Source organism: Coccinella septempunctata, chromosome 6 (genome assembly GCF_907165205.1).
Source record: "Coccinella septempunctata chromosome 6, icCocSept1.1, whole genome shotgun sequence".
Taxonomy (NCBI): Eukaryota; Metazoa; Arthropoda; class Insecta; order Coleoptera; family Coccinellidae; genus Coccinella; species Coccinella septempunctata.
Window position 1 is genome coordinate 18908627 of NC_058194.1, and position 26294 is coordinate 18934920.

Below are 26294 nucleotides of genomic sequence, written 5' to 3' on the forward strand. Positions count from 1 at the left end.
CAGTAGGTACTGAGGCATAATCACTCTAGAGCTAGTGTCTAGATGAAATTATTTCAATGGCTATTGATCTTCTTGGAATCGAGAACTCAGTTGAGCTTCCATGTAGAACTCGATTGTATACCCGTTAAATTTTATAATTATTGAATAATTATATTGATGTTGCACTTTGTTGATGCACAATCGTTACGTAATTCCTTTATTCCATAGAGAAGAAATTATATTCTACTCCATTATATGGTGAAAAGCAATTGATAATAATTAACTCTGTCGTGTTATTCAGTTGTGGCATTTCAGAGATATAAAAATAAGATATAAACATAAGCTTTAAATAGATTTCAATAGTTTCCAATCAAATAATGGTTTCTTTCTCGAAAAAAGGAACTCGGGATAAATTGAGTTGAAATAAAAATATTTACTTCGTCGATATACAACTCCAAGATCAGTATTTCGAAAATTTTCGAACTTGTTTAATGGAATCTCAATAAGAAAAGACTGGTGCGACAAATATAATTGGAAGACTTTAAATTTTTCTTCAATGAAGCAGAAATCCTAGAATACCTATATCCATAGTTTTCTATCCGTCTCAAATGGTACAAAATTCAGTTAATTTAATATCTCAACCTCTCATTTGTCGAAAGTGGGATAATTCATGAAAGCAATTTTTCAGGTGTACCTATATACACTTTCGGCCAACAAAAAACCTAGCGTAGGATATACCCGGGAGCTGAAAGAACGGACGAATCTAAAATTAAAGTTCTAATAATATATAATCATTTAGAAGTTATATGTGCTCTGAAATAGTTATGTAAAACGTTATTTCATTGAATTCAATCTAATGATATCTGAAAACTCAATCTTCCATATATTCCAATTTGAGCGCTTTAAATTGAAGGCCATTTAATTTGCAGCAGATGATAAAAGTATTTGTACACTTGGCGAATGTTAAATTTGCTATTGCAAGAGACGAAAATAAAATGAAAGTAAAGGTATGGAAGATGATAACTTCTTACAGTGCTTGCACATATCGGAACTTGTGATGCGAATTGCGAATGGGGGGAATTAACGAAAACTACATAATATGTATACAAGGTGTTCGGATTTAACCTTCATACAAAAAGGTGAGGCATTTTTTTTGACAGAAAATTGAACTTATCAAAATAAGTCGTTTAAGCAAAAATTTAACCAAGATGGCTCAGATAGAACCCCTAAAGGATCGACAGAATTTCATTGAATTTTAAGTACGGGACTATGGAAGGTGACTCCGGCATCGCAAAAACGAAATAAGACATAAACATATGGCTGGACTATGAACGGTTCATGGTTCAGTATACCAAGTTCATCGAATTAGATGCATCAGGTCACTTTTGAGAGAATCATAATTGTTGTATCGTGCAAATTAGGTTGAAAAAAAAAATTTGAAAATAGAGGCACTTTCTTGAAAGTGCTTATGTTAGTTATGTAGAAAAAGTGCTGTGATGTTTCATTGTTGCCCCATTTCATCCCAATAATTTGGTTGAATTTTATTGGTGAGGTATTAGGTATTTTATTTTTTACATTTGTGTCCTATGTCTCTTCTGACAGTTGGTATCAAAATGAGCCATTTCATAGAATCGTGTAAGTTACTAAAAAATAATGACGACAATTCGGCAATCCTAAGTTTCCATTTTCATTACCACGTAAATATCGAACGAGCCAATATCCCAAACGAAACCACATAGTCGAATTAGTTTTTCCACTACTTTGAGATAATTCAGCTAACAAACGGTCTAGGGTCGTATTAGGATCTATTTCAGTAATCATTTTCAATTTTTTTTTCCACTTTGTCATTTTGAAAGTTTTGTATATGTGATTTTTGGCGAAACGCTTCATTTTGACCAGTTCTACATTATGTTGAAAAAAAGCCTCACCTTCAAATACACCCTGTATATTTCAGCGGTTGATTCCAGAGGTCCTTAAATGCATAGCTTTGTCATAGCTCACCCACTGATCTCAACAGTGGCGGAGATAATAGGGGGGGTATTTCAGAAATTTATTTCAATTTGAAATAGTTATCAGAACTTTTCCAAATGAATATTTTTCCAATATTCGACAGTCATACTGGAATTGGAATTTTTGTTGATTATCATATTCGATACGATGAATCTGAAGAATCTATTACGAGAAATAAATTTTAAACCCTTTGAACTTTTTAGATACCTATACAGGGTGTCCCGTAAAGACCACGTCAAACGAAAACGGAAAGTAGATCAGAATGTGCTCTACCTGATGTGAAAAAATCGTTCATATGAAAATCTTCACAGTTTTCGAGATATTTGATGTTTTATGAAAATGTTTAATTTTTTCACTTAAACTGCTTTCTCTCTTGCGAAAGCTGCAATTAAATACTTTTCGAATCAGTTTTCTTCCGTAAATTTTGTTGAATGATTACTCCAATTCATGCAATGAAAAATACCACAAAATATTATACAGGGATTCTGAAAAAAAAAATTGAAATTCATGTTCTGAAGGAAGTGTTTTTTGTGCTGAATTCTATCTGACGTGGTATAAAAAAAAGACACTAGATCTTTTCTGCATATTACGTTGAAAAGTTGCCCATTTTGTGAGGATTCCGAAATGGTAAAATACAGGTGAAAACCTTCTTCACGAAAAAAGATATTTGAATGTTTATCGAAAATGGAACATTTCTATGAAAAACTGATCTTTTCACCCTTTCCATAAATACTTTCATTTTGCACTTCCTGCTGAAAATAATCAATCAACAAAATGTTATTAAGATGCTAATTCACTGACTGAGTTTTTTTATTTCTTTTTCTTTGCCTAAACAACTCTCGAACATCGATATGATGTGATGCGATTCAATGATTCACCAGACTTAAATCCTCTGGATTTTTTTACTGGGGTTTTTTAAAAGAAGGAAATTTATTCGAATCCTATAAGAGATGAAGCACACGCATTCGTATTTCAGCAGCCAAAATAGCGGGGAGAAGTTTGTATGGTTTGAAAAAGGCATTTCTCAATAGATGATGGGCATGTATTAGCGATGGGGGTGGTCATTTTGAGCATTTGCTCTAATAAGAATCCTGAATTTTTATTATTGATATTTTTATAAAGTTTCTTCACAATAGATTTTTTGATGTTGAAGGTCCTGTGCGTTATTACATTATATCATTGCAATTGAAGAAAAAAAAAGAATAATTTTATTTCATAAGTAATTTAAGGACTAACTGACATTTTTCAAGAGAATTATTCAATATGTTACAGCGGAATCCTCACAAAATGGGCAACTTTTCAACGTAATATGCAAAAAAGGTCTAGTGTCTTTTTTTTATACCACGTCAGATAGAATTCAGCACAAAAAAATACTTCCTTCAGAACATGAATTTCAATTTTTTTTTTCAGAATCCCTGTATAATATTTTGTGGTATTTTTCATTGCATGAATTGAGGTAATCATTCAACAAAATTTACGAAAAAAAAACTGATTCGAAAAGTATTTAATTGTAGCTTTCGCAAGAGAGAAAGCAGTTTAAGTGAAAAAATTCAACATTTTCATAAAACATCAAATATCTCGAAAACTGTGAGACTTTCATATGAACGATTTTTTCACATCAGGTAGAGCACATTCTGATCTACTTTCCGTTTTCGTTTGACGTGGTCTTTACGGGACACCCTGTATATTCCATAGTCCGAAATTTGAGATATAATGTCATCCAAATCTTTTGTGACTATTCTTTAAGGGGGTAGATATATCAAAGTACACGTGCGTTCCACAGATCCAATTTTTTTTCCGTGCAGTTAAAATGATATTCGATAAACATAAAGTAATTCGAAAATGAAGGAATCTGAAGCAACTCAATGGAAATCGGGTGGTTTGCAATTGGAATCTGAAGAGGAATTTGTTTATCAGGTTTCGTTAACAAGAAAGTTGACAAAAAATTAGAAGTGTGAGGGTACTTATGCTAGCCAATATAAGGAATTTACAAACTTTGAAAAACTAAATTCATTCAAACAGAATATTCTCTGTTGAGGATATAAGTTCATGAGTACAGTGACTCTTACAAAATCATCTTCTGTAAATAAAATTGGCGTAATTTTTATTAGAATAATTTTTTTAAACTGTATTCGAAGGTAATAATAAATGATATGACACAAAATAGGATGACCATTGCTAGACATCAATTTGCACCAATAGTTGACATAAAAATTGATATCAATCAGTCCGAATTTGAAAACATTATTTCTTTTCTGCGAAATTTTCTTCTTTAGTGTTATCCTTCGGTTCAATGTAGAGCAGTGCCCTAACCTTGACGAGAGTAGCACAATTTAAAACTTAAATCAGCAAAGGTATTTATTAGTTTGTCGTTTTGTGAGACACAATACCTATTGGTTGAAAAATAATCGGATTAAAAACCGTGGTCATCTTTTTTACTTGACAAAAAATGATGAAGAATACCTCCTGACATTCCATTTTTAAACTGCATGAATTATTTCATTAGAATGAATAATATTCTTCCATTAACATTAGTTAAGGATATTCAGCGAAAATCAATATGCAGAATAAGGAATAAGCTTGTATAACTTGATATAGGTACACTTTCAGAATAGTCAGGAGAAAATTAGGATTGTCATAAAAAAAAGATCGATTAGGTGATATCTCAAATTCAGGACATGCTGTATAACATTTTCTCACACCAGAAAGAGCGAAATTTGAAATACTAACGGACGTTTCATAACGTCTAGTTTCATAATTAAATTTTAAGTCACTTTAAGCTTAAAGCTTCCTTTACTGTGAGGGGAAACACTCTGTATACACAACATCGTATGGATATGATTGAGACTAGAGGAAGCATACATCTTCAACATTGGTTTCTCCATCGAAATTTTATGAATACACAAGAAATAAAGTTTTATCTACAATTGGTAAATTTTTAGAGGAAGGGATTAATAAAACACTGAACTTAACTCTTCGCAGATAAACCAGCGACCCAGATTGAAGAGCCCTTTGAAAGAGTGTCATTCGACAAACCTTTCTAGCTCTAAAACTTTACTGTCAATTTAGGAGGCTTGGGTGATAAAGTTGTGGACATGAAATCCTCATATAAAGTCTTTCTCATCGAAAAATTGGTCCTAAGACCCAACCATGTGACGAGTTTAAGTTCATAAACCCTGTTTATTAACGGTTTGAAGTGATGCATTGAATATTAAATGGAATGTAGAGACGATCTAAACTAGCATGTTCCTCCCGATAGCTCTTCTTCGTCCCAGAACTGATTAGTAAGGCAATTAACAATCTTGGCACGTCTGTTTAGAATGCTTCAATTTTAAAACGATCTAGTCTGGTGCACCTCCTAATTACCAGAATTTCTATATTCCAATATTATTACCTAATTAATTCGCGGATGCCTTCTTCAATTCTCCCAACTTTCGTAGGAGAAGGGGGTGGGGGTGCTTTTGTGCAAGGAGGCGCTCTTCTATGCCCCCACTGGGCGAAAGTACTGGTGGTATTATAAAAAGATCTGCAGGAATCGGAAATGCATCAGTTTTTGTTTGGGAGTCATAAACTGACGAAACATGAAGTTACTGGTAAGTAAAGTGACCGTCATCTGGTACCCGTACATGTGGAAAGTGAAATTCATCGTGGATAGTGATTAGATGGTGTGGCGTTTCTTTCGGAATAAATTACTCGTTAGCTGAAACTTCCCGTTCTTTCAATTTCCGTGCTCTTCGTTTGCCATACGGACGCAACATGCTGAAGTACCATTGAACGGTGAAAATTTTATCGTTGAAGATTTTTACCGGATTCTAGTAAAGAGGAGCGAGCAATTTTGAAACTACGAATTATACGATCCATTTCCAAAAAAAAAATAAAGATAGTTTTTTTAATCGGAAGGATAATCTATTGAAAATTTTCCGAATTGACATTCAAATCGTAAAAAAAATAATGTGCTCCAGTTGAGGATCAAGCACTTCTTATTTTGCATTTCTCGAAAAATATTGCGAAGGAAAATTGAAGAAAAAGTTCATACAAAAACAAGAAGAACTGTGAACGCATCATGATTAACTCTTCTAAGACGATTAAATATCATAATACGAGATGTGAATTGAGAAAAAAATGTTTAGAAATACTAGTTAAATGCATTTTCCCACATCTTTTCACCTAAAATGTTTCACGAAATTAAAAATTTATCACTCAAAATTTGTATAGTTCCAGAGACAAGAGTCAAATGTCATTACTTATTGTTTTTCGTTTGATTCTCGAATGTTTTTGTCCATAATGTGATTTGATGATGAGTCCTATTTTTCGTATAGTTGATGTATATCTTTCATTTTCAAATTATTCTGATGTGTCTGAAGAAGGAAATAAAATTTCCGAAACGTTGAAAGAATAGAATGTTTTCATTTTAGTTTCTTGTGCCGATAAAAACATTGGACTCTTTAAAATATATTCATCAATGTAAAGTCATATAATCAATCGCTTTGGTTTTGGAAATCTTGATTAGGTACTATCATAATTAAATTAATCGTTCCATAGTCTACGTGGAATGTTCTCGATGATTGTCTTGGTTTTTAAATTTTTTTTCTGGGATCCACATCCCCCGAACCACGACATGTGTATATTTTTTTTTCGAATTATAATCCATTAGTTTAGCATTAAAAAAAAAAAGAAAATTCAGTCTACTGAAGACGCATCCAGAAAAAAATTCAACTTCGAATTGAATCATGCTAATATCCAAGCACTATCAGTCAACAATGTTGACCATATTTTCAAGTTTGATTGATGTAAATGCAAAATCAACGACTTGTGGGTTTCACAAATTCAAAATTTCTTTAAATTTATTAAATCTCCATTTTGATTCTGAGTCCTATTGCGAATGTTACACTTGTACACCTTACAAGATATCTTTGGCCAAATTTCAAAGAGTGATTCAAGAGGCAGTTTGTAATAAAAAAGTTCATATAGAGTTTGTCCAGTTATCTTCCATTGAGATATTGATATTGAGATTTATGATTTTTGTCTGTTCATCAGTGAACAAATGTTTCAGTAATTGGTAGAAATTATCTGATATTCTTCACTGTAAATTCTTCGATCTTCTACTTTCGAGTTGCGATCTCTACAGAAAATTGTGAACAAATAGAAGCACATCTAACAGTTTTCGAGTTTTCATTTCAAGCTAAACCTATGATAAGAGTTTTCCATGTCATGAATCACTAACCAACTATCTCGTTATTATTCTCCTCAAATCATTTCGAAGTACCTGACCTGACCTAACCACGCTTCTATTCGCAGGTTTCAGTGGCGCTGAGCGCGCTTCTTGTTTTGGCCAGCGCAGACGAAAAGGAAACCAAAGCAGCAGAGACCAAAACCGCAGAGGCCGTTGACTCTAACAAACAACCAGAAAAACGTGGCCTTGAGCTCGGTTATGGCGGTGGTGGTCATGACTTCGGTGGGCATGATTTTGGCGGTCAATCTTATGGAGGTCAATCTTATGGCGGTCAATCGTACGGCGGTCAATCCTACGGCGGCCAATCTTACAGCAGCCACAGCTTCGGTGGCCAGGATAACGGCGGCCAAGACTATGGGGGTGATCATGAACATCATCAAAAAGTGATAACTATTTACAAGAATGTACCTGCTCCTTATCCAGTAGAAAAGCAAGTCCACGTTCCAGTAGAGAAGAAGGTACCTTACCCCGTGAAAGTTCATGTCCCACAGCCCTACCCAGTCGAGAAGGAAATTCATGTTCCATACAAGGTAATGATTTGGTTGATATGATTTGAATTTTTACTCAAATGATCGTTTCTTTTGCAGGTCCCAGTTCATGTTTCAGTCCCAGTTCACAAACCTTATCCAGTTGAGAAACAAGTACATGTACCAGTCAAAGTTCACTATGATAAACCATACCCTGTCAAAGTACTCGTGCCCCAACCTTACCCTGTCGAAAAAACCGTCCACGTACCATACAAGGTCCACGTACCAGCACCATATCCAGTAGAGAAGAAAGTTTACTATCCGTTCAAAGTGCCAGTCCATGTTCCAAAACCATACCCAGTTGAGAAAATCGTTCCATACCCAGTCAAAGTACATGTTGACAAACCATACCCAGTTCACATTCCAAAACCTGTACCCTACCATGTAGAAAAGAAGATTCCATACCCAGTCGAAAAACCAGTACCATACCCAGTTAAAGTAGCTGTAGACAGACCAGTTCCTTACACTGTAGAGAAACCCCATCCTTATCCAGTCAAGGTTCCAGTTCCAGCACCATATCCAGTAGAAAAGAACGTTCACGTACCAGTTGAAAAACCAGTACCTTATCCAGTAAAAATCCCGATTTTCAACCCTGTTCCCGTTACCGTTTACAAGAAGGTGCCTGTAGAGGTTGAAAAACCAGTCCCAGTACCTGTTAAGGTGATTGTTCCAGTCAAAGAGGAACAAGGCCAATATGGCGGACAGTCCGATTACAGCAGTGGACAAGAAGATTATGGCGGTCATGGCAATGGAGGTGGTTATAGTGGTGGAGAGGGTGGTTATAGCGGAGGAGAAGGTGGTTATAGCGGTGGAGAAGGTGGTTATAGCGGTGGAGAAGAACACCATCAAGAATATCATCATTGAAGACTTCACTAATTTATTATTTCACCGTACCTTACCCCTTGTCAGTATTATATTTTGTCTGTTTTCTCATTGTGATCTTTGTTATACGTACTATGTAAATAAAAAACTATTTTTATAGCGAATTATTGTTGTTACTGAAATTCGGAAAATTCATCCGATCTCTCTCAAGATATGTCTCTCTACTCAAAGATATTTGAGTAGCAGTCATTCATATAACTCTTTCAATTTTTCTTTTAAGAAGAATCAAAGTTTATAGCAAATAAAATATGAGAATCTTATTTTTCATGATTCAATTATTCATTTCCAACAAGATTTACTGGAGAATGTTCATTAAGATCAAATTAATTCAAGTCTTCTCCGCTCTCTTTCAGTTTATCATGACCAAATAAAAAAGATCGAAGATCTGAGGTGATTACTGATTATATACACTACTTTCATTTACGTTCTAGATTGATTTTAAGCCAGAGACTTACCTGAGGTAGGGGATATTAGCAGGAATATGGTATTTGGATCCAGGATCAAAATCCATTTCAGATCTCAGAACTGGTGGTTTTATACCCATATACTCCTCACTGAAAAACAATGAAATATTCGGATTTTTTTTTCAATTATAAAACAATAATAATTGTGTGGAGCAGAAACAATTCAAAGAAATATTTTCTACAACCTTCTCAAATCAAAATTGAATGAATTACTAAAAAGACACTCTAGTGAAGTCAGGAGCTTTTATCCCCTTGTTCAAATCAATATATTCAGGTACTAAATAATGAGAAATAATAAAAATTACATCAACGTTGAATAAGAAACTATGCAACAACCCTTTTACTGTTGCATAATGTTGAATAAACGTTGAATCAACGTTTAATTACGAGAATTCAAACGATTGATTGGAACAAGTTGATATGCGCTTGTTATATCCCATATTTCAAAGTACTTCACCTGAGTCGCCAAAAGTTGCAGTTGTACTGATCCTTCAGCCTTTCTTTTCTGAAAATTTCATAACGCCATTTGTCCATTATATAGGCGAAAGGTAGGAAGGGAAGTTTATCCAAAGCCATCGAGTATAAAAAGTTGATATCCACTTCTAAATCTTCCACCGAAGTTTGCACGAGACCCAAACTTTGGAGATGACGAGGTGTACCAACTGATAGACCAATAGCTTCCCCGATTGCTTCATGGAAAGCTGAAATAAATTTAGAAGAATCAATCAGAAGAATGTGAAAATGAAAGATGATCAAATTGATCATGGTAAAAGTCTAAGATTGGCTAAGTGCCATTCGTAGTTTCCTCAGAATATGTTATTCCTTGACCTTGGCAATTTAATTTAGATCATTTAGTTATAGACAACGTTTAGTTTATAACACTATATCTACAGGTTGGTGACAATACGATGCTCACCACTACCATCTATTAAGCTATACCAGTAGTTGGGGAGCCCAAGAGGGAAATTAGGGATTTACTCGAGCGTGTCAGACTAATATAAAGGGGAGATATCTTGGACCCTGTAGAGTACCTCTATCACAAAGTAGACCTGTTAAAAGGGGGAATTGTCCAGGACAGCCTGACAGAATAGTAAAAAAAAGACATACATATTGAGACCTGGGCTTCAAATCGTTTTCGTAATTATTATAAAAGTTTTAGAGCATAACACTTTTGTACTAGAATATTTTTCTACGTTCGAACGTTTTTGAGATTGGCAATTGAACGTTATAAAGTGACAAACAGTCTCGACAAAGTACAGGGTGGGCAAAATTAATGATACCTGAACTACAACTTATAAGCCCAACGAGATAGAGGAAAATTAATGGCACATAACGTTCGTCTTTTTTCGAGAAACTCATAATGGCATCAACAACATTCCACTATCTTCTTTTGTTTTCGAGTTATAGGCCGAAATTGAAATTTGGACGATTTCAACTTTTATTATTAGGATGTTGAAAAAAAACATTATGAAGGCACGTTTTTGATAATAATCCAGATTTTTTCCAACAGGTTTATTTGCTGAGCTATAACATAAAGTTTTGTTTTTTTTTTGTATGAAAACAGTAGTTTGGAATGACTTAGAAAGAATCGTCATTTTTTTACAGTTTCAGAAATATTATCATTCATCGCCCTCAGTCTCAGTCTTTCCAAGTCATTTCAAAGTACTGTTTCCATAAGAAAAAACACATCTTTATGTTATAGCTCAGCAAATATACCTGTTGGAAAAAATCATAGTAAGCCACTGGATTGCTATAAAAAGTATCTCCATAATGTTTTCATTTCAACATCCTGGCACAAACAGAAACGGAGATAAAGAACAAAGTTGAAATTTTAATTTTGGCCTATAACTCGAAAACAAAAGAAGATAGAGGAATGCTGTTGATGGCAATATTAGTTTCACGAAAATTGATAACCGTAATGTGCCACGCATTTTCCTCTATCTCGTTGGGTTGAAAAAACTGTAATTCAGGGATACCTGAATTGGTGGCAACCAATTTTGCACACCCTGTATCTCCCGCGGTTGTCTTCTCTATCGGTTTAGCCCAGTCTCGGTAATTCCAATGAATTGTTTAATATTTTGCGCGCTTGTGATAAGGAAAAAAAGCTTGTTTCTTGTTCCTAGGTATGAAACGATAAAATTATTCCCAAATATCTGAAATTTACGAATTTTCACCCTAAAATAATCTCAAACGATTGGTTGGACTTAGAAATGGAAGTCAAACGCGATTAAACGTAAACTATAATGGATTTTCGATTTTCAAACACAATTAATTATTTCAATATGAAAATATTATAAATTTTGAAAGTGAAAAAAAAGCGTATCTCTGCTAGAATGTACACATTATAACGAATTGCATAAGGATTCGAAATGCGGAAGAAGTTATCTGGACTAACTGCGAATCGATTGACCATGCTACTTTCGTTCAACACATAAGTAATTGATACTTGAGAAACGGTCACTACCTCTGCGTTATTCATTCTGGATGTAGGTATATTCTAAACAGTAACTGGTCCAAAACATAACGAGTGGTAAGCAGATGTTGTACCAGGATGTATTGATATCTAGCTAGCCTAGAACGGTTTCATCGAAAGAAATATTGCGATTACACAGGTATAAACAATATCCACATCCACAACTTATAAGAAACGCCAGTTCCACATCAAAAAGTGAAACCACATTGCGCAAAAAAGTATGAAAAAAGAACAATTGTGAACATCATCCAAGTACCTGTATTTGAAGGGGTAGAGAGGTAAGCAGTTCAATATATGCTTAGTATCCTTGGATATCAATATATTTCATGTGCGGATGTTAAAATTTTCATTGTAAGCTTCAAGAAAGACGCACAGGAGACCAGGATTCCATCAGAGCGTCGAATTGGTCTTAAACCTTAACATTTTATATAATAGCATCCATCATATAATAGATCACACTGATTCGGATGAGAGAAAAATTTGTGTGAAGGCCAAGAGATCCACTTTTAAGGCTGATAAGCTTGAAAAAACCATAATAAAATGAATTTCATACGAGGATGTATTGATATCTAGTTAGCCTAGACCAGTTCCATGAATAAAAAAAATATAACGTTACCACAGCAACGAACAATAAGTGTCAGTGTGAAGTTTGAGGTCAAAAAATTAAACCAGAGTTACGCAATAAATTGAAAGAAAGAAGATGTCAACCTACATTGTGAAAATCGAAAAATTGGAGTATCGAGCCATCATCAAGTACCTTAGGTTAGGGTTAAGAGGTAAGCAGATTTACGAAGATATGCTCAATGCCCTTGGTGATCAATGTCCTTCGTATGCGACCGTGAAAAATTGAAGTGCAAGCTTCAAAAAAGGTAAATTTTCCATTGAAGATGATGACCGATCAGGAAGGCCAGTTTCTGTGTCAGTCCCCGAAAATATCGATGCAGTTCATGACATGATTTTATCAGACCGTCGAATTGGGCTAAAGCGGATATCTGAAGCACTGAATATTTCATACGTATGCGTTCATAATATATTTCAGGTCAATTTGGACATGAGAAAAATTGTTGAAAAATGGATCCCCATATGTTTGAATGTGCAAGCGTGCAAGGGTGGAATCATCATGTTCGTTCTGTGCTGAATTTGAAAACGATGTAGACCTCTTAAGCCGAATTGTTACTATGAATGAGACTTAGGTACATTTCTACGATCCAGATACAAAACCACAATCGATGGAATGGCAACACTCTGGTTCTCCAAGACCTAAGAAGTTTCGTGTCCACAAATCTTGCTTCAGTTTTTTGGGATTGCCATGGAGTAATCATGATTGATTTTTCGGATAAGGATAGAGCAATAACTGTAGATAACTATTCGACATTACTGACCTCTCTACAGAAAAAAATTGAAGAGAAAATACGCGGAAAGCTATCCAAAGGTGTTTTGTTTTTGCAGGACAACGCCCCTGCACACAAATCTCATGTTGCCATGCAAAAAATTCGTGATTCGGGGTTTAAATTACTAGAACACCCCCAATATTTGGCTCCATCCGACTATCATCTCTTTCCTCAACTGAAAAAAATTTTAAAAAGTCGTAAATTTTCTTCCAACGAGGAGGTAATAAAAGCTGTGGAGGTCTGGTTTGCAGAGCAAGAAGAAACATTTTTTTTAAAGTTCTTGAGACGCTGCAGGTTCGCTATAATAAATGTATCCAATTAAGAGGAGAATATGTTGAGTAATGAAATATTTTGAGATTGAAATTTTGTTTGGTTCTTTAGTAGGGGAGAGTTCCTTTGAATCGGACGGCCCATGAACCGGACGCTACAGTTTTCTACTACACTCGATAGTAATTTAGCATCCTTTACGTAAATCTTATTTTTGCAACATCGATCGATATCTCTTGGAAAATGGCCGACCCTGTGGCTCGCGCCTTGTTGCAAAAATGGGATTTACGTAAAGGGTGCTAAATTACCATCGTGAGTGTAGTAGAAAACTGTAGCGTCCGGTTCATGGGCCGTCCGATTCAAAGGAACTCTCCCCTAGGCTAAGAATTTTTCAATATATCCTCGTAAATACGGAGACCAAAAATACTACATTTCGCTATCGTCTAGCCGAAATATCTCTTTCTCTTTCAATTGTTCCCATTTTTGAACGTTCGTCTAGAAATTTCATGGAAATCTTATTCATATATAGTATGAACCATCCTGAAATACTTGCAACTAGAAGAATAGGGATTTATTTTTCAACTTATTCCTAATATATTTTCCATACTAAAGGTACTTTGGTGCACATCCCTCAAATATCCCTCTGCACCTTATAAATCAACTCTTCGGAACTTCTTTGTAATTATGATCAAGCATATGAAAAACCTGACGGGATAAAATTTCTAACTCACTGAATCGTTATCCTAAGAATTACAGAAAACTTTTAGCAGCGACTGGAATTAACTGAAAGACAGCATATAATTATTTCAATAGAGCGGAAAACCGTATGGAAAGATTATCACGTTCTTGAGGCAATGTTAGAATAACAACCAACTTCCTTCTTCTGAATATACCTTTTAATGATAAACGCAGTAAAAAGACGCGTTTCCTTATATATCATCTTTTTATGAACTATTTGAATACGGTTTCCCTCTTCTTACGACTTTCAGGAAATAATCACAATTTGTTGAATTAAACTCCCTATTCCAAAAAACAACCAATTCAACTCATTTTAGAAGCAGATCTAATATGCCATTCTTTCAGATTTATTTCTCATTTAGTGACACATAACTCTTGAAAACGATACTCTCGTGGACATCACTAGCCAATTCACCTATATTATGATTTACTGAATTCATTCTCAGAACATAATTTGTTTTAATTAATTAAACAACTTATACCACAAATGATTCGTTCTTTGATGCTCCATTTGTTATCCATTTTTGTCTTTATTTTTGTCAGTTTAGCTTTACTTTCATGTTGAACACTTTGCAATGATGCCACATTGACAAAGAAACTGCAACACCCAGAAGGAGCTGTTTAAATTTTAATTTTCTTTTGGTAAAACATAAGCAAGGAGTAAATGATTAAAATTCTGAGAAAAGAAACGAAACTATCCCAAGCAACCTGTACTTCATGTCTCAGAGCCGTCAAAGTCCGTGGGGGCTGGGGTAAATTTCCAAGCCTTCTACCCATGATGTCCCAAACATGCTCATTGGGCGAAAGATCAGGGGATCTGGGCGGCCATGACAAAAGATTCAAATGAGTCGCTTCAAAAAAGTTTAAACTATGTCTGGCAACATGAGGTCGAGCATTATCTTGCTGAAATATTGGATTCTCGATCCGGTTAAGGTAAGGGAGAACATATGGCTCCACTATTTCTTGCAGGTAACGAAACGCTGTCATGTTACCCCGAATAAAGAATAAAGGTGACCGACATCAATCCAATACTTTCTCTGTTTTGAGATTTTTTGAAATATGTTGAAAATCTATTCATTTCCTATATATGAGAGGAAAGATAGCTAGTCGTTTTAGAAAAGAACCCTGAATAAGTGAGATTCAACTCATTCTTTATGGATTTATGCAATCGTCACGGTCACTTGCCTTAGATTTCAGTTCAGTTCACACATCGCCTACATCCACAAATTAATTGCTAGTGAAAGTCATCAATTTCGTTCAGAAATGGAAGAAACTCGAGCAATATTCTGATCTTTTAATCAGATCGATACCTTCTCTGATCGCAGCGATATTCCGTTTATCATTTCTGCAAACAATTCAAGTACTTTAGCATTTCATCGACGATGATTTGTTAAACGACAAGAAAATAAAGTTGCATTTGCATTCACGACGATTAGCAAGAAAATTTCCCACAGCAGTGAATCATTAGGATGTACATAAAACAATCCAGATAAGCTATTTGCATCCAAGAATTGTTCAGCTAGGAAATTCAAATATAGTCTTTCTCTGACTAACCTGGATTTGCTCCATCCCTGAAGACTTTGGGCAGATTTTTGTACTGCATGAAGTAATGTATGTGTGCAAGCTCGTGGTGAGCAGTGATAAGGTCCTTCATGTTTACACGCGTACACATTTTTATCCTGCAAAAAATAATTCTTCATGATATCATGGTCATACAATCCATAATTTCATTTTCAAAAGCTATGGAATTATCCATTATTTATGTGCAAAATCAACTGCGTGAAACGGGTAGAAAGCCGAGCGTTTAATTTTAATAGAGTTTATGTTACGTTTAGGAACCGAAACAATATTTTCGCAGGTTGAATGCAAATAGCTACAGACTTCTCATGAAGAAAAGAAATATTTCGTTGGATTATTGAGTTTTGCGATATAATTATAATTAATTATACATTGTGATCTCCCAAAATTTCGATATAAAATCCCCGGATTCTTTTGAAACCGGAAACCCCCATACACTTCAATTTGTTTTAAATCGATTATTCAGTCATGAGTATTCAGAATATTATTCTCGCAACATAATATGATCTATATATGATTTCCAATTGCTGCCATTTCAATATATTCGGAAATGTAAAGATTTCAGTGATTTCGTTTTGGAAATTTAGTGACTGTCAAATCGTTGATCGGACAATCAGAGTTTTGTTTTTGTGAAACCGGCTAATAAACTATGGCCCGTTTGCACCAATACCCCTTAAAACGAGTACTTAACTTAGTGTCGTTTAAAGTTAATGGACGCTTAATTTTATTCCCAGTTGCACGACTGTGGCTTAACAGAATCTTAAGTTAAGAGTTCATTTTAAGGGACACTTAACACTAAGTATGTTTGGTGCAAACGGGTCCAAGCAGCAAATTAAGACCCGCAAATTAAGATTCATTATTAATAATGAATTCATTCAATTTTCAAAATCCATCAAAAATGGGAAGTTCTGCATCCAGTTCAACAAATTATTCTAGGTTAGAATCCCGCCCTCAAATATTTAAGTGGTCATTACAGGAGCACTTAAATTTAAGAAAAGGCTTGATATTCAAATATCAAGCCTTTTCCCTTTATTGTTATGCCATCAGTCTTTCAATTTTCAATTGAAATCATACTATAGTTAGCAACAAACTCTTTTCTCCTGTTAAGAAGTTGAGTGCCCTTTGTAGATTAACACCACTTGCTTGGCAATCATTCATCGTATTCGTACTAACAAGGACAGTAAGGACTTTTTCTTCACGTTCCCCTTCAACATTAATAAAACAAATTCACACAAGACCATACAAAGAAAGTGTTGTACTTATATAAACTTAGGTATCCTTTATTTGACAATCCTTATCATTATAATAATAATACTTATTCATCAACAAAAAGTTGTTACTCTCTGATAATAATATGATAATTTACTTGAAACTGACTGACAGGACAATTAAGTTAGGTTAATGAAATGACAACGATCATCGGTAACCGGCCAACTTATGAAATAGCTTTATTGGACTAGGATGAAGTTGCACCAAAATAAATAACAGAAATCTTAATAGATATAAAAACTTAAGGGCCCCTTACTTGAGATCCTGTTAAGCCACAGTCGTGCAACTGGGAATAAAATTAAGCGTCCATTAACTTTAAACGACACTTAGTTAAGTACTCGTTTTAAGGGGTATTGGTGCAAACGGGCCTAAGTGGGACAGCTAAAAAACTAAAAAGTTTGACTAGCTATAACTTCGACATTACTTTGATGATGATGGATTCTCACCCCGTTATGTAAAATATTGTCCTTTTTCTGAATGCCATTGGAGCAAAGTCTGTTTTACAATCTCTTCTTATTGTAGAGGGTATGAATGAAGGTCAGCCAACATTTTTCATGTTTTGGCAAAGACTTTGGGAATAGTATAGGGCCTTAAAAAGTTGTTTTTGATGCTAGGTAAATGGTTAGGTTAACATCTCGGAATGTTTTCGCCACTTTTCGGATACAATGAATTGATATATGGAAATATTGCCACTATTTAGTCTATTTACCTATAATCTCTTCTGTTACAGAAGTCCCACGCTGAAGGTTGGCATAAAACAACTCTATCTAGAGGCTCTTGGAGAACAGAACCTGACCAGAAGTCCAGAGGTAAAGGAGTCATGTTTAGTGAAACGAAAAAATCCTCAGCTAACCTGAAGATGTCTACAGGAGCATAACCCTGAAAAATCAATGAAGTTTAAAAATTTGAATTATTGAGGGAAGCTGGTGGAAATGTTCGATATATCTAATAATTGTTCAACATATTTCTTAAAATACACATTATGTTGACGGGTTTTTTGATGGACTGGAGCGGTTAATATTTACTATAGAAAATTATCACTTATACCCTTGCGACAATAACTTAAAATGAAAAAAATAACCGTCTAAGAAATTTTTTCATGGTCTCCTGAAATGACGGATTTTTAGTAGGTTCAGAAAGCCCAAATATGGATTTTTGTGTATACGTTATTGTGCACTCTAATATTTTGTTTTAAAAAATTAATGACTAACGAATGTCACAATCGACGGTAGTACATACTATCTTGCAACTTATTGCATTTGGAATAAGTGAGTAGAATGTATTTTTGAACTAACGACACCTAACCAAACCTTTGAAATGATAACTTACATTGAAAGAAGAACAAAATAATAAAAGAGTTTCTACAGAATGTTAATTTATCCCCAAAACACACTTTTGATGTTTTTTCTTTGTCCACAAAATTCAATACTAACCTGTTTCAACATTTCTGGCGTTACATCTAGAAATTTTTGTCCAGGATAGGGTGCAGTTATATCCATAATGTTTATCCATGACTGAGCCCACATATTACCCAGAATATGAGCAGGGAGTGGTGCTTGTCGGCTAATCTTTTCAGATCCATAGTATTCCCTCAAACGCCTCCGAACATAAGTATGTAATTGCTCATAAAGTGGTTTCACTTCTTGCCAAACGTCTTCTAATTCTTCATGAAGGTTGGATGACTCGAAGGGGAAGTTCCAATAATCTGCAGTGTCGCTGAAATCTTAAATGATTGTCTCTATTAATTCTCAAAAGATGTTGAATAATATTAGGTTGGGTTGGGGAGCAAGAAATTATTTTTCAGGTAGATAGCTGTAATGATGGATATCATGTAAAGGATCCATCTAACAATTTCCCAATGCTCGTTGGAAAGATATCATTTTGCACTAAAACAATGCACTTGCTGTTTTTCGTTTGGTCCAGCAATAATTTTTTATAATATAAGTAGCTTCCATATGGCCATAAACACTGAAATCAGATCTCTACTATTAACGTTTGGACAGTTTGAAGCTAGCTGTTTAGCAGAAACGGCCAGAATTGACCAACAAGAGAGTTGTTTTCCATCAGCACAACGCCATATCACACATATATTATAGTTTATTCTCTTAACTACCGACTATACAGAGTTTTTTCAAAGATGAGGCTTTTTTTTTGACAGAAGGTGGAACTCATCAAAATAAGTTGTTCAACCAAAAATTGTCTATATAAATTATCCAAGATGGCTGAGATACAACCCCTAGAATTTCGATAAAATTTCATTGAATTTCATTGAATGTGGAAGGTGACTCCGGCATCCCAAAAACGAAACAAAACATAAACATATGGCCGGACAATGAATGGTTTAGTACCAAGTTCATCAGATTAGATGCATCAGGTCACTTTTGAGAGAATCATAATTGTTGTATCGTGCAATTTAGGGTGAAAGAAAAATGTAGAAAATCAAGCCAGTTTCTTGAAACTGCTTATGTAAGTTATGTTGAAAAAGTGCTATGATGTTTCATTAAATTGGTGAGATTTTGAAGTATTATTCTATTTTTTAAACTTGCGTCCAAGTCACTTGTATCAGTTGGTATCGAAATGAGACTTTTCATAAAATCGTGTAACTCACTAAAAAATAATGAGAACAATTCGGTAATCCTAAGTTTCCATTTTCATTACCACGTAAATATCGAACGAGCCAATAGCCAATATCCTAAACGAACCACATGGTCGAATCAGGAGATGAGTTTTTCCCACTGCTTTGCGATAATTCACCTAACAAACGGTCTATAGGGTCGTATTAGGATCTATTTCAGTAATAATTTTCAATTTTCTTTCAACTTTGTCATTTTGAAAGTTTTGTATAGGTGATTTCTGGTGAAACGCTTCATTTTGACCAGTTCTACCTTCTCTTGAAAAAAAGGCTCACCTTCAAATGCAGCCTGTATATAAAGTGACTCGCCACTCGGCAGAAACTCCAGGAATCTGGATGGGAAAATTTGAAGCCTTCACGTTATAGCCCCGACCTTTCACCAAGCGATTACCACACTTTTCTTGCAGAACTTCTTTAGTGATAGAAAATTGCCATTAAAAGAAGATTGTGAAAATCAGTTACAAGAGTTTTTGGCCAATTTCATAGAAAGGCGTTGGTCATTTGATTCAAATCTGTCTGGCCAAAAGCGTGAATGTTGAATTTCACGAAAAATGACATGCAGGGTGTCTCATTTAAAAGTGTCCACCCTCAATAACTCAACAACGAATCAGAATTTGTGAAAACACTCTGACAGGTAGATTTTTGATGACAGGGGGACATGATCTGGGATACAAAGCTTGTTTCTACTAGCAACCCCCTGGAGAGGATTGCAACCCTATTAGGAATTTCAGGCCCGGATCTAGGGGGGGGCAAGCGGGGCGCTTGCCCCGGGCGTCAGCTTAAGGGGGCGCCAAAATCAACCAGAGGTTGTAATTTTTTTTTTAGTTTCTCGGAAAAAATTAATTTCCTAGAGCTAAAATCGAAACTGTAGAAAGGAAACATGATAAACCATCACCATGCCAAAAATCTTAAAAATCAATGAGGGATCAATTAACTGTATATGTATTATTCAGTCATCTAGGAATGACCGCCACACTTGGGTGAAATAGGCTAAAAGATAGGATATGTCTACAATGTTTGCATAGAGCCAGTAAATTCTTTGCCTGGGGATGGGGAATTACCTACTCATCCCCATTTCATCTGGAACTAAGGGCCAAAATTTCCGATTTTTTATGGACCATAACTTAAAAACTAATCCTTTCAGCAAAATTCTGTTCGCATATTCATAATAGAGGCCCTCGATTCAGTATATACAACAATATTGATGGAAATCGTAGAGATCGAAAATTTTTCGAATTTTCCATACTGTATGGATTTTTTGAAGAATATTTTTGGTCTCCGATCAAAACCAAATTCGTACTGTACACTAATACGAGGGCGTAGAACACGAATATGCAAACAGATATTTTTTAAAAATTAAGTTTTCAAGTTATGGTCGATGGAAAATCGGAAATTTTGGACCTTCGCGGAAAAAATTATAAAATCTAAACTGTTAGCGCTAGAAAATGAAGTGTGGTTTTTTTCTATTTGCGAAGAACCAATCTATCACAAAAAAAATCAGCATATGACTAGTGCTTTTTTTCTGGCTGCTAGACCTCCTCAAAGTTTTCTTCGAAATTTTGCATTTAAAGAGATTTATTTCTCAAAATACTGATCCTACAAAAAATCAAATTGCATATTCGTGATCTACGACCTCGAATTAATAAGTAAAATGACCCGGGTCGATATATATGTCGCTGAAAAAATTAATTTTCGTTCGGAATAATTTCGTTCGTAAAACGCGGGTAAAAACGATAGGTGAGCGAGGGTTGCAAACGACATTCTTGTGAAAACAAACTTTTTTATTTTTCGAACGATTTCAACCCGAGTCATTTTTTCTACAAATTCGTGGTCGAAGATTACGAATAAGCAATTAGATTTTTCCTAAGATGAGTACTTTGAGAAAAAAATAAATTTTAATGGAATAATGGGAACAAAATAAGAGTCATTTTTTTCCTAAAGTACTCATTTTAGGAAAATCTAATTGAATATTCGTAATCAACGACCACGAATTAGTGAAAAAAATATCTCGGGTTGAAAATCGCGATGACGAATATGCAATTATATGTTTTTAAAGAACCTTAGAAGGGGGGGGGGCGCCATCATGAATTTTTGCCCCGGTCAGAAAAAATCGTAGATCCGGGCCTGAGGAATTTGAATAGTGGGTAGTTTTGTAGCATAAATGTATGCATGGATTCAAATTTGTATGAACAAGCAGTTTGTGTTCTTATTAAGTGAATATTCACAAAGTTGCAAGTTACAGGGTGAACTAGTATTGGTTGATATACATGATCCTCACTACTAAGAATTTTGTAGAATTTGCACGTGTTGTTTAGATGTTTTTCACAACCGTAGCGTCTTCAGGTGGCTGAAAACATCCATTATTGACCCTGCCTCAAAAGTGTCGTTCTTAGAGGCCGTTCTCTAAGATGAAAATTTTATGCATTTTTCCACTCACTTTCTTCAGGAAACTGACGAGTATAAATTATTTTTCATAATTCAGATTAATGAAAGTTACCATTCGGTTTATGAGGATTGACAAATTCATTCTCTTTCAAGTGAGCATCTGTTAAGTGAGAGAAGTGTGAAATCATTCTTTCACTTATTAATATCTAATTGATCAAATAAATATGATTCCTGCTATAAATATCATTTCATGAACTAATAAAATATGCATCTGTGACTCATTCATTGAAAAATAACTTTGTTTTCCATTTCAAACTTCCCTTTGGTATTGCCATACTCATTAAAAAAACATATCTTGTCTTCGACTCATATTTATTAAATGAGAAATTCCTGGATTTATTCACATTTTGCGATATCTTTAGATAATTGACTGCGCAAAAATTCGATTTTACAGACATCATTCGATTTTTAAAATAACTAGGACAGGCCTGGACAACCACTTTTCAAGGGATTCTTATATTACTCGACAAACAAATGTTCTTCGTCCGTTTACTAGAACAAAAACGCATTTTAGTCGTATTTGGATATAGAAAAAGAATAGGTTGCTCAATTCATCATTTGTTCCAGTAGGGGTTTAATTTTTTTTTAATCCGCCAATGTCAGTTCATTTGACAAAATTAATAGTTCTTATAATTTTATGTTTTCCACAAGTGCAAACTTTCTTTCCTTTCATAAAAAATTTTATTCTATATCTCTTGTTGAAAATTTGCCGCTCCCAGTTTATGAGAAAATGGCTAAAATGGCACTGATGTCATATGGACAGAAATAATTGATTGTTAATACCATTTCTTCATCATTGAGTCCAATACAGTTCTTTGGAATTATGTGATCAAGTTTTCAAGAGAGAATCTTTGTTTTTCAATTTCAAATCTAACTTGAATTTACCATAGAATAGCGAAAAGCACTTACTGTTCAATTTTGCAGCTTCGTTGGAAATCTGGACCATTTGTTCATAGCTGTCTTTAATCAGTTGACCTGTATTTCTACGCCATTCTGTCCACACATGTTGCAACTCGTCCCAGTTTCGGCTTTTCGCCATAATTGTCACAAGGTCCGGCTGCAACCGCAAGCCGCAACGGAAGGGCTCATTGTAGGCACAAATGTTTGCACTATTATACACCGACAGCATATCGTTTATGAGTCGGTTGTACTGGAAATAATAAGCTTTAATTAGTGGGCAATTCGGCTTTGATCGAACAGATTTGTTTCTGCGGTATGTAGGTATTTGTGAGTTATGGCGACTATTAATATTTTCAAAAAGGTTTTAGGTTTGCCCACAAGAAAAACCACAACATGTATTCATCTGTTTATCTCTTTTTCCTCAGAAAATACAAATAATAAACACCTAGTTGAAAAGGAACATGAAAAAATATTGAGGAGTTATTTAAAATAAGGAAAGAAATGTTGTCAATATACATCAGTACGCGTCAAAGTAATGGAGCAAATTCATTTTCTCAGAAGAAAACTTTTGGCAGCAAAATCCTGAAATAGGTCTGTAGAGAAGATACAAAGACTTCGCCAAAAAAGTACCAGATGACCCACTTTCTCTATTCAAAAACTTTAAAGGGTTGATGGGGATAGCACAGGGTGCAACAAAAATCCTTCAAAAATGCATAAAAATTCGGTAAAAGTCAAACAAAAATTGACCTGTTTCAGGATTTTGTTGAAAAATATTTTTCTTCTGAGAAAATGAAGAATTTGTTCCATAATTTTGACGCGCACTTTATATTTAATGGTTTCTATTAGGTCAGAACAGTTTAGTTACTTTTTTTTCACCTAATAATTTTTGAAATAAAATTTTTTTCTATCCCTGTGCGTTACTACTCACTTTCCCGCACTTTCAGTAATTTTTTTCCTGCACTAGTGGGGGAAAATGAATTTATTCCCTGCTATTGGCTGAAAGTGATTCCTACTTTAGATCGAAAATGAGAGAGAGAGAAAAAGAGAAAAAAATTTTTTCAAAAATCAGATACCAAAAATTTATATTCATTTAAGTAGTTGCAGACAATTATACTTATGCAATGTGTTTTTTCTATTTTTTTCTAATTCTGCTATGTCTATGTAATTTCTGCTATGCCAGCTCAAAACAAACAAAAAATAAAAATTTTAAGTACCTCCTCCCCTTATGACGTTTATGTCTACAAGAATCTACAAACACAGACAGTGAATTTTGCTTCGTATTATTAGTCTGAATTTTTTGCTTGGGGAAAAGTGACGCTTTGCGCACAGTTTATTTTTCGGCTCAATCATCAGATCAGCAATATGAGATCATTGAATCGAAAAAGATAGTAATAAAAACTAAAAAGGTGATGGTTTCTATCAAACCTGAATGGCCGAAAAACTGTACGATTGGCAAGAAAACACCGAGCTTTCAATGCATCATCTTGAAACATGTATAAAATGAATGGATCAGGAATAATATGTAAAAAGAAAATTGATTAGTATTATTATTTTCGAGTATTCGAGAAGTTTTTTGATTATGTTTCACCTTGAAAAGAAAAATTTGGAATGCAAAAGCTCCCGGGAAAGGTTCAAAAATAGTGAATAGCTAATAAACATAGTTTTACACAAACCAGTTTACCCAAACGGCTTTAAATTATGGTCAACATCTTGATAAGATTCCTTCTTTGTTGCTTGTTGAAAAGGGAACTTACCCGATCTAATTTTTCTGGTGGTAGCGCTGCTGGACCCACAATCGAATAGTACTTCAGTTGACGAAAGATGGTAGGATCAGGCACTGTTTCCAAATTATCCAGATGATTGATCAAATCCCATAAACCACGTTGAAATTCTGAGTAATACTGTTGAGCCTTCAGCTGTAAATAAGAATAGATATGTTTATATTAAGGCTAAAATAAAATGTAAAATGTCCCGTAGGATGGATATCCTGCAAGACTTAACATGGGTAATTTATTTTGCAGTGTTTTGTTTGGCACCAAACACTTATTCCAAAAGAAAATCTTCTGAAAAGTTATCATAGGCAAGTTATTAGTTATTTCAGCATTTTTATCTGCAGGATCAGTGTATTGATTAGGGCTTGCTTGAAGTTTTATGGAAAATAATGATAATTTAAAAATAAATAAAAAAACAAAACAATAATGACTTGAACCACATATCAATACGAAGGACATAAATAATACTATAGCTGAGGATCATAACGCACTGCAACCAGAGAATTGTGTCCTGAAAGTTATTTTTCAACAGATATGATGAATTTGCCGGAAGCATAATGGATTCAGTTCTTTAATTGATTGTGCCGATCCATGGAAATAATCCATGATTGAACTGAAAACAGAAATTACCTGATTTTCACTGAAATAAGTTATTTACCACTACAATTCTTCAGATGGGTTCTTTAATCCACCTGTAGTAGGGTAACACCTAAAGATCTTTATAGAGAACCACATGTTATGGTTAATACTTATCTCAGTGAAAATCAGATAATTTCTGTTTGATTCAGCTGTACGAAAAAACATTGTAACTCATAAATTAAATTCTGAAAATTTGTTCTCTTAAATTTCAGAACAACGAAGAAATCTCAATATTTCATTATTGTGTAGTGTACCTAACATTGATTTATGAAATTCATTGTTGCTTCATTATAAGATTAACACATTCTACATATTTTTTTCCGAACGGTCTATTATCGTTCTGATGCATTGTTCAATATAATTTATCCTGATGATTAATTTGGTGATTCATAATATTAAAAACAATAATTCACATCTATTCCCTCATTTCCTATATTCACAAATTACAAATAATGCAAAGCACCTCCATGACAGAACTTATAATAAAAAAGCTAATCAGCACATATTGAGTAAATTAATTCTTATGCGTGTGAATTAAACATCCATCCTGAAAAATCGTATAGAATGATCTAAACATACCACACCCTTTCACGAAGATGGATAATAGAGTCTGAAAATTAGCATGAAATAATATCTTGATTGTGTTGATTTTTTCTGATCTTGAGGAAACAGAACTGTATTCGTCTTAAACATACCACAAAGATAAAAATATATATTTATTAAAGATTTTCACACAATTTGTAAAGGTGATGTCGAATATTCTTTTCTGCTCATTCCTGACTAGCTAGTTATTAGAATATCCTGTCTATTCGAAGAAATATGAGAAGCTCAAAAACTACCTGATTAATCAATAGATTAATATGATGATCTCCATGATTTTCAGTTGATATACATTCTCTAAAAAATCAATTGAGAAAAATAACGAGAAAACATTTTCTCTTGTATGGTATTTCGCCTTTGTTTAGAGAAAAGGAAAATGGAAGTTTCAGAATAGTAGATTTACAACGAGTTCCTGACCTGGGTTGTGTACTGTGGATAATCAAAGAAATCATAGAAACCGTGCCTGGAAAATATCTGTAATTTTCAAGGGTAAAC

At 34.3% G+C, this 26294-nt stretch overlaps 2 protein-coding genes across 2 annotated transcripts in view; one reads left to right on the top strand and one right to left on the bottom strand.

Annotated features, from left to right (window-relative positions):
- Positions 1 to 5508: 5508 nt before the first annotated feature.
- Positions 5509 to 8735, top strand: LOC123314755 (proline-rich protein 4-like). Its single transcript, XM_044900082.1, has 3 exons — positions 5509 to 5582; positions 7288 to 7752; positions 7810 to 8735. Exons 1-3 carry the CDS (start codon positions 5571 to 5573, stop codon positions 8611 to 8613), a joined length of 1281 nt encoding a protein of 426 aa, XP_044756017.1. The 5' UTR covers positions 5509 to 5570; the 3' UTR covers positions 8614 to 8735.
- A 347-nt stretch (positions 8736 to 9082) lies between these two features.
- The window catches only part of LOC123315989 (angiotensin-converting enzyme-like), a 42746-nt gene continuing 25534 nt past the window's right edge, over positions 9083 to 26294 (bottom strand). The window contains exons 13-19 of the mRNA XM_044901900.1: positions 24543 to 24704; positions 22798 to 23038; positions 18245 to 18534; positions 17521 to 17690; positions 15519 to 15643; positions 9553 to 9796; positions 9083 to 9185 (exon numbers count right to left, since the gene is read on the bottom strand). Coding sequence (XP_044757835.1) covers positions 9083 to 9185; positions 9553 to 9796; positions 15519 to 15643; positions 17521 to 17690; positions 18245 to 18534; positions 22798 to 23038; positions 24543 to 24704 — 1335 coding nt within the window. The remainder of the gene's footprint in view (positions 9186 to 9552; positions 9797 to 15518; positions 15644 to 17520; positions 17691 to 18244; positions 18535 to 22797; positions 23039 to 24542; positions 24705 to 26294) is intronic.

Bases quoted from the DNA above. Each gene is read 5' to 3' on its own strand.
- LOC123314755 (XM_044900082.1), top strand. The intron at 7,753-7,809 runs GTAATGATTTGG...TTTCTTTTGCAG, and splicing joins AAATTCATGTTCCATACAAG to GTCCCAGTTCATGTTTCAGT.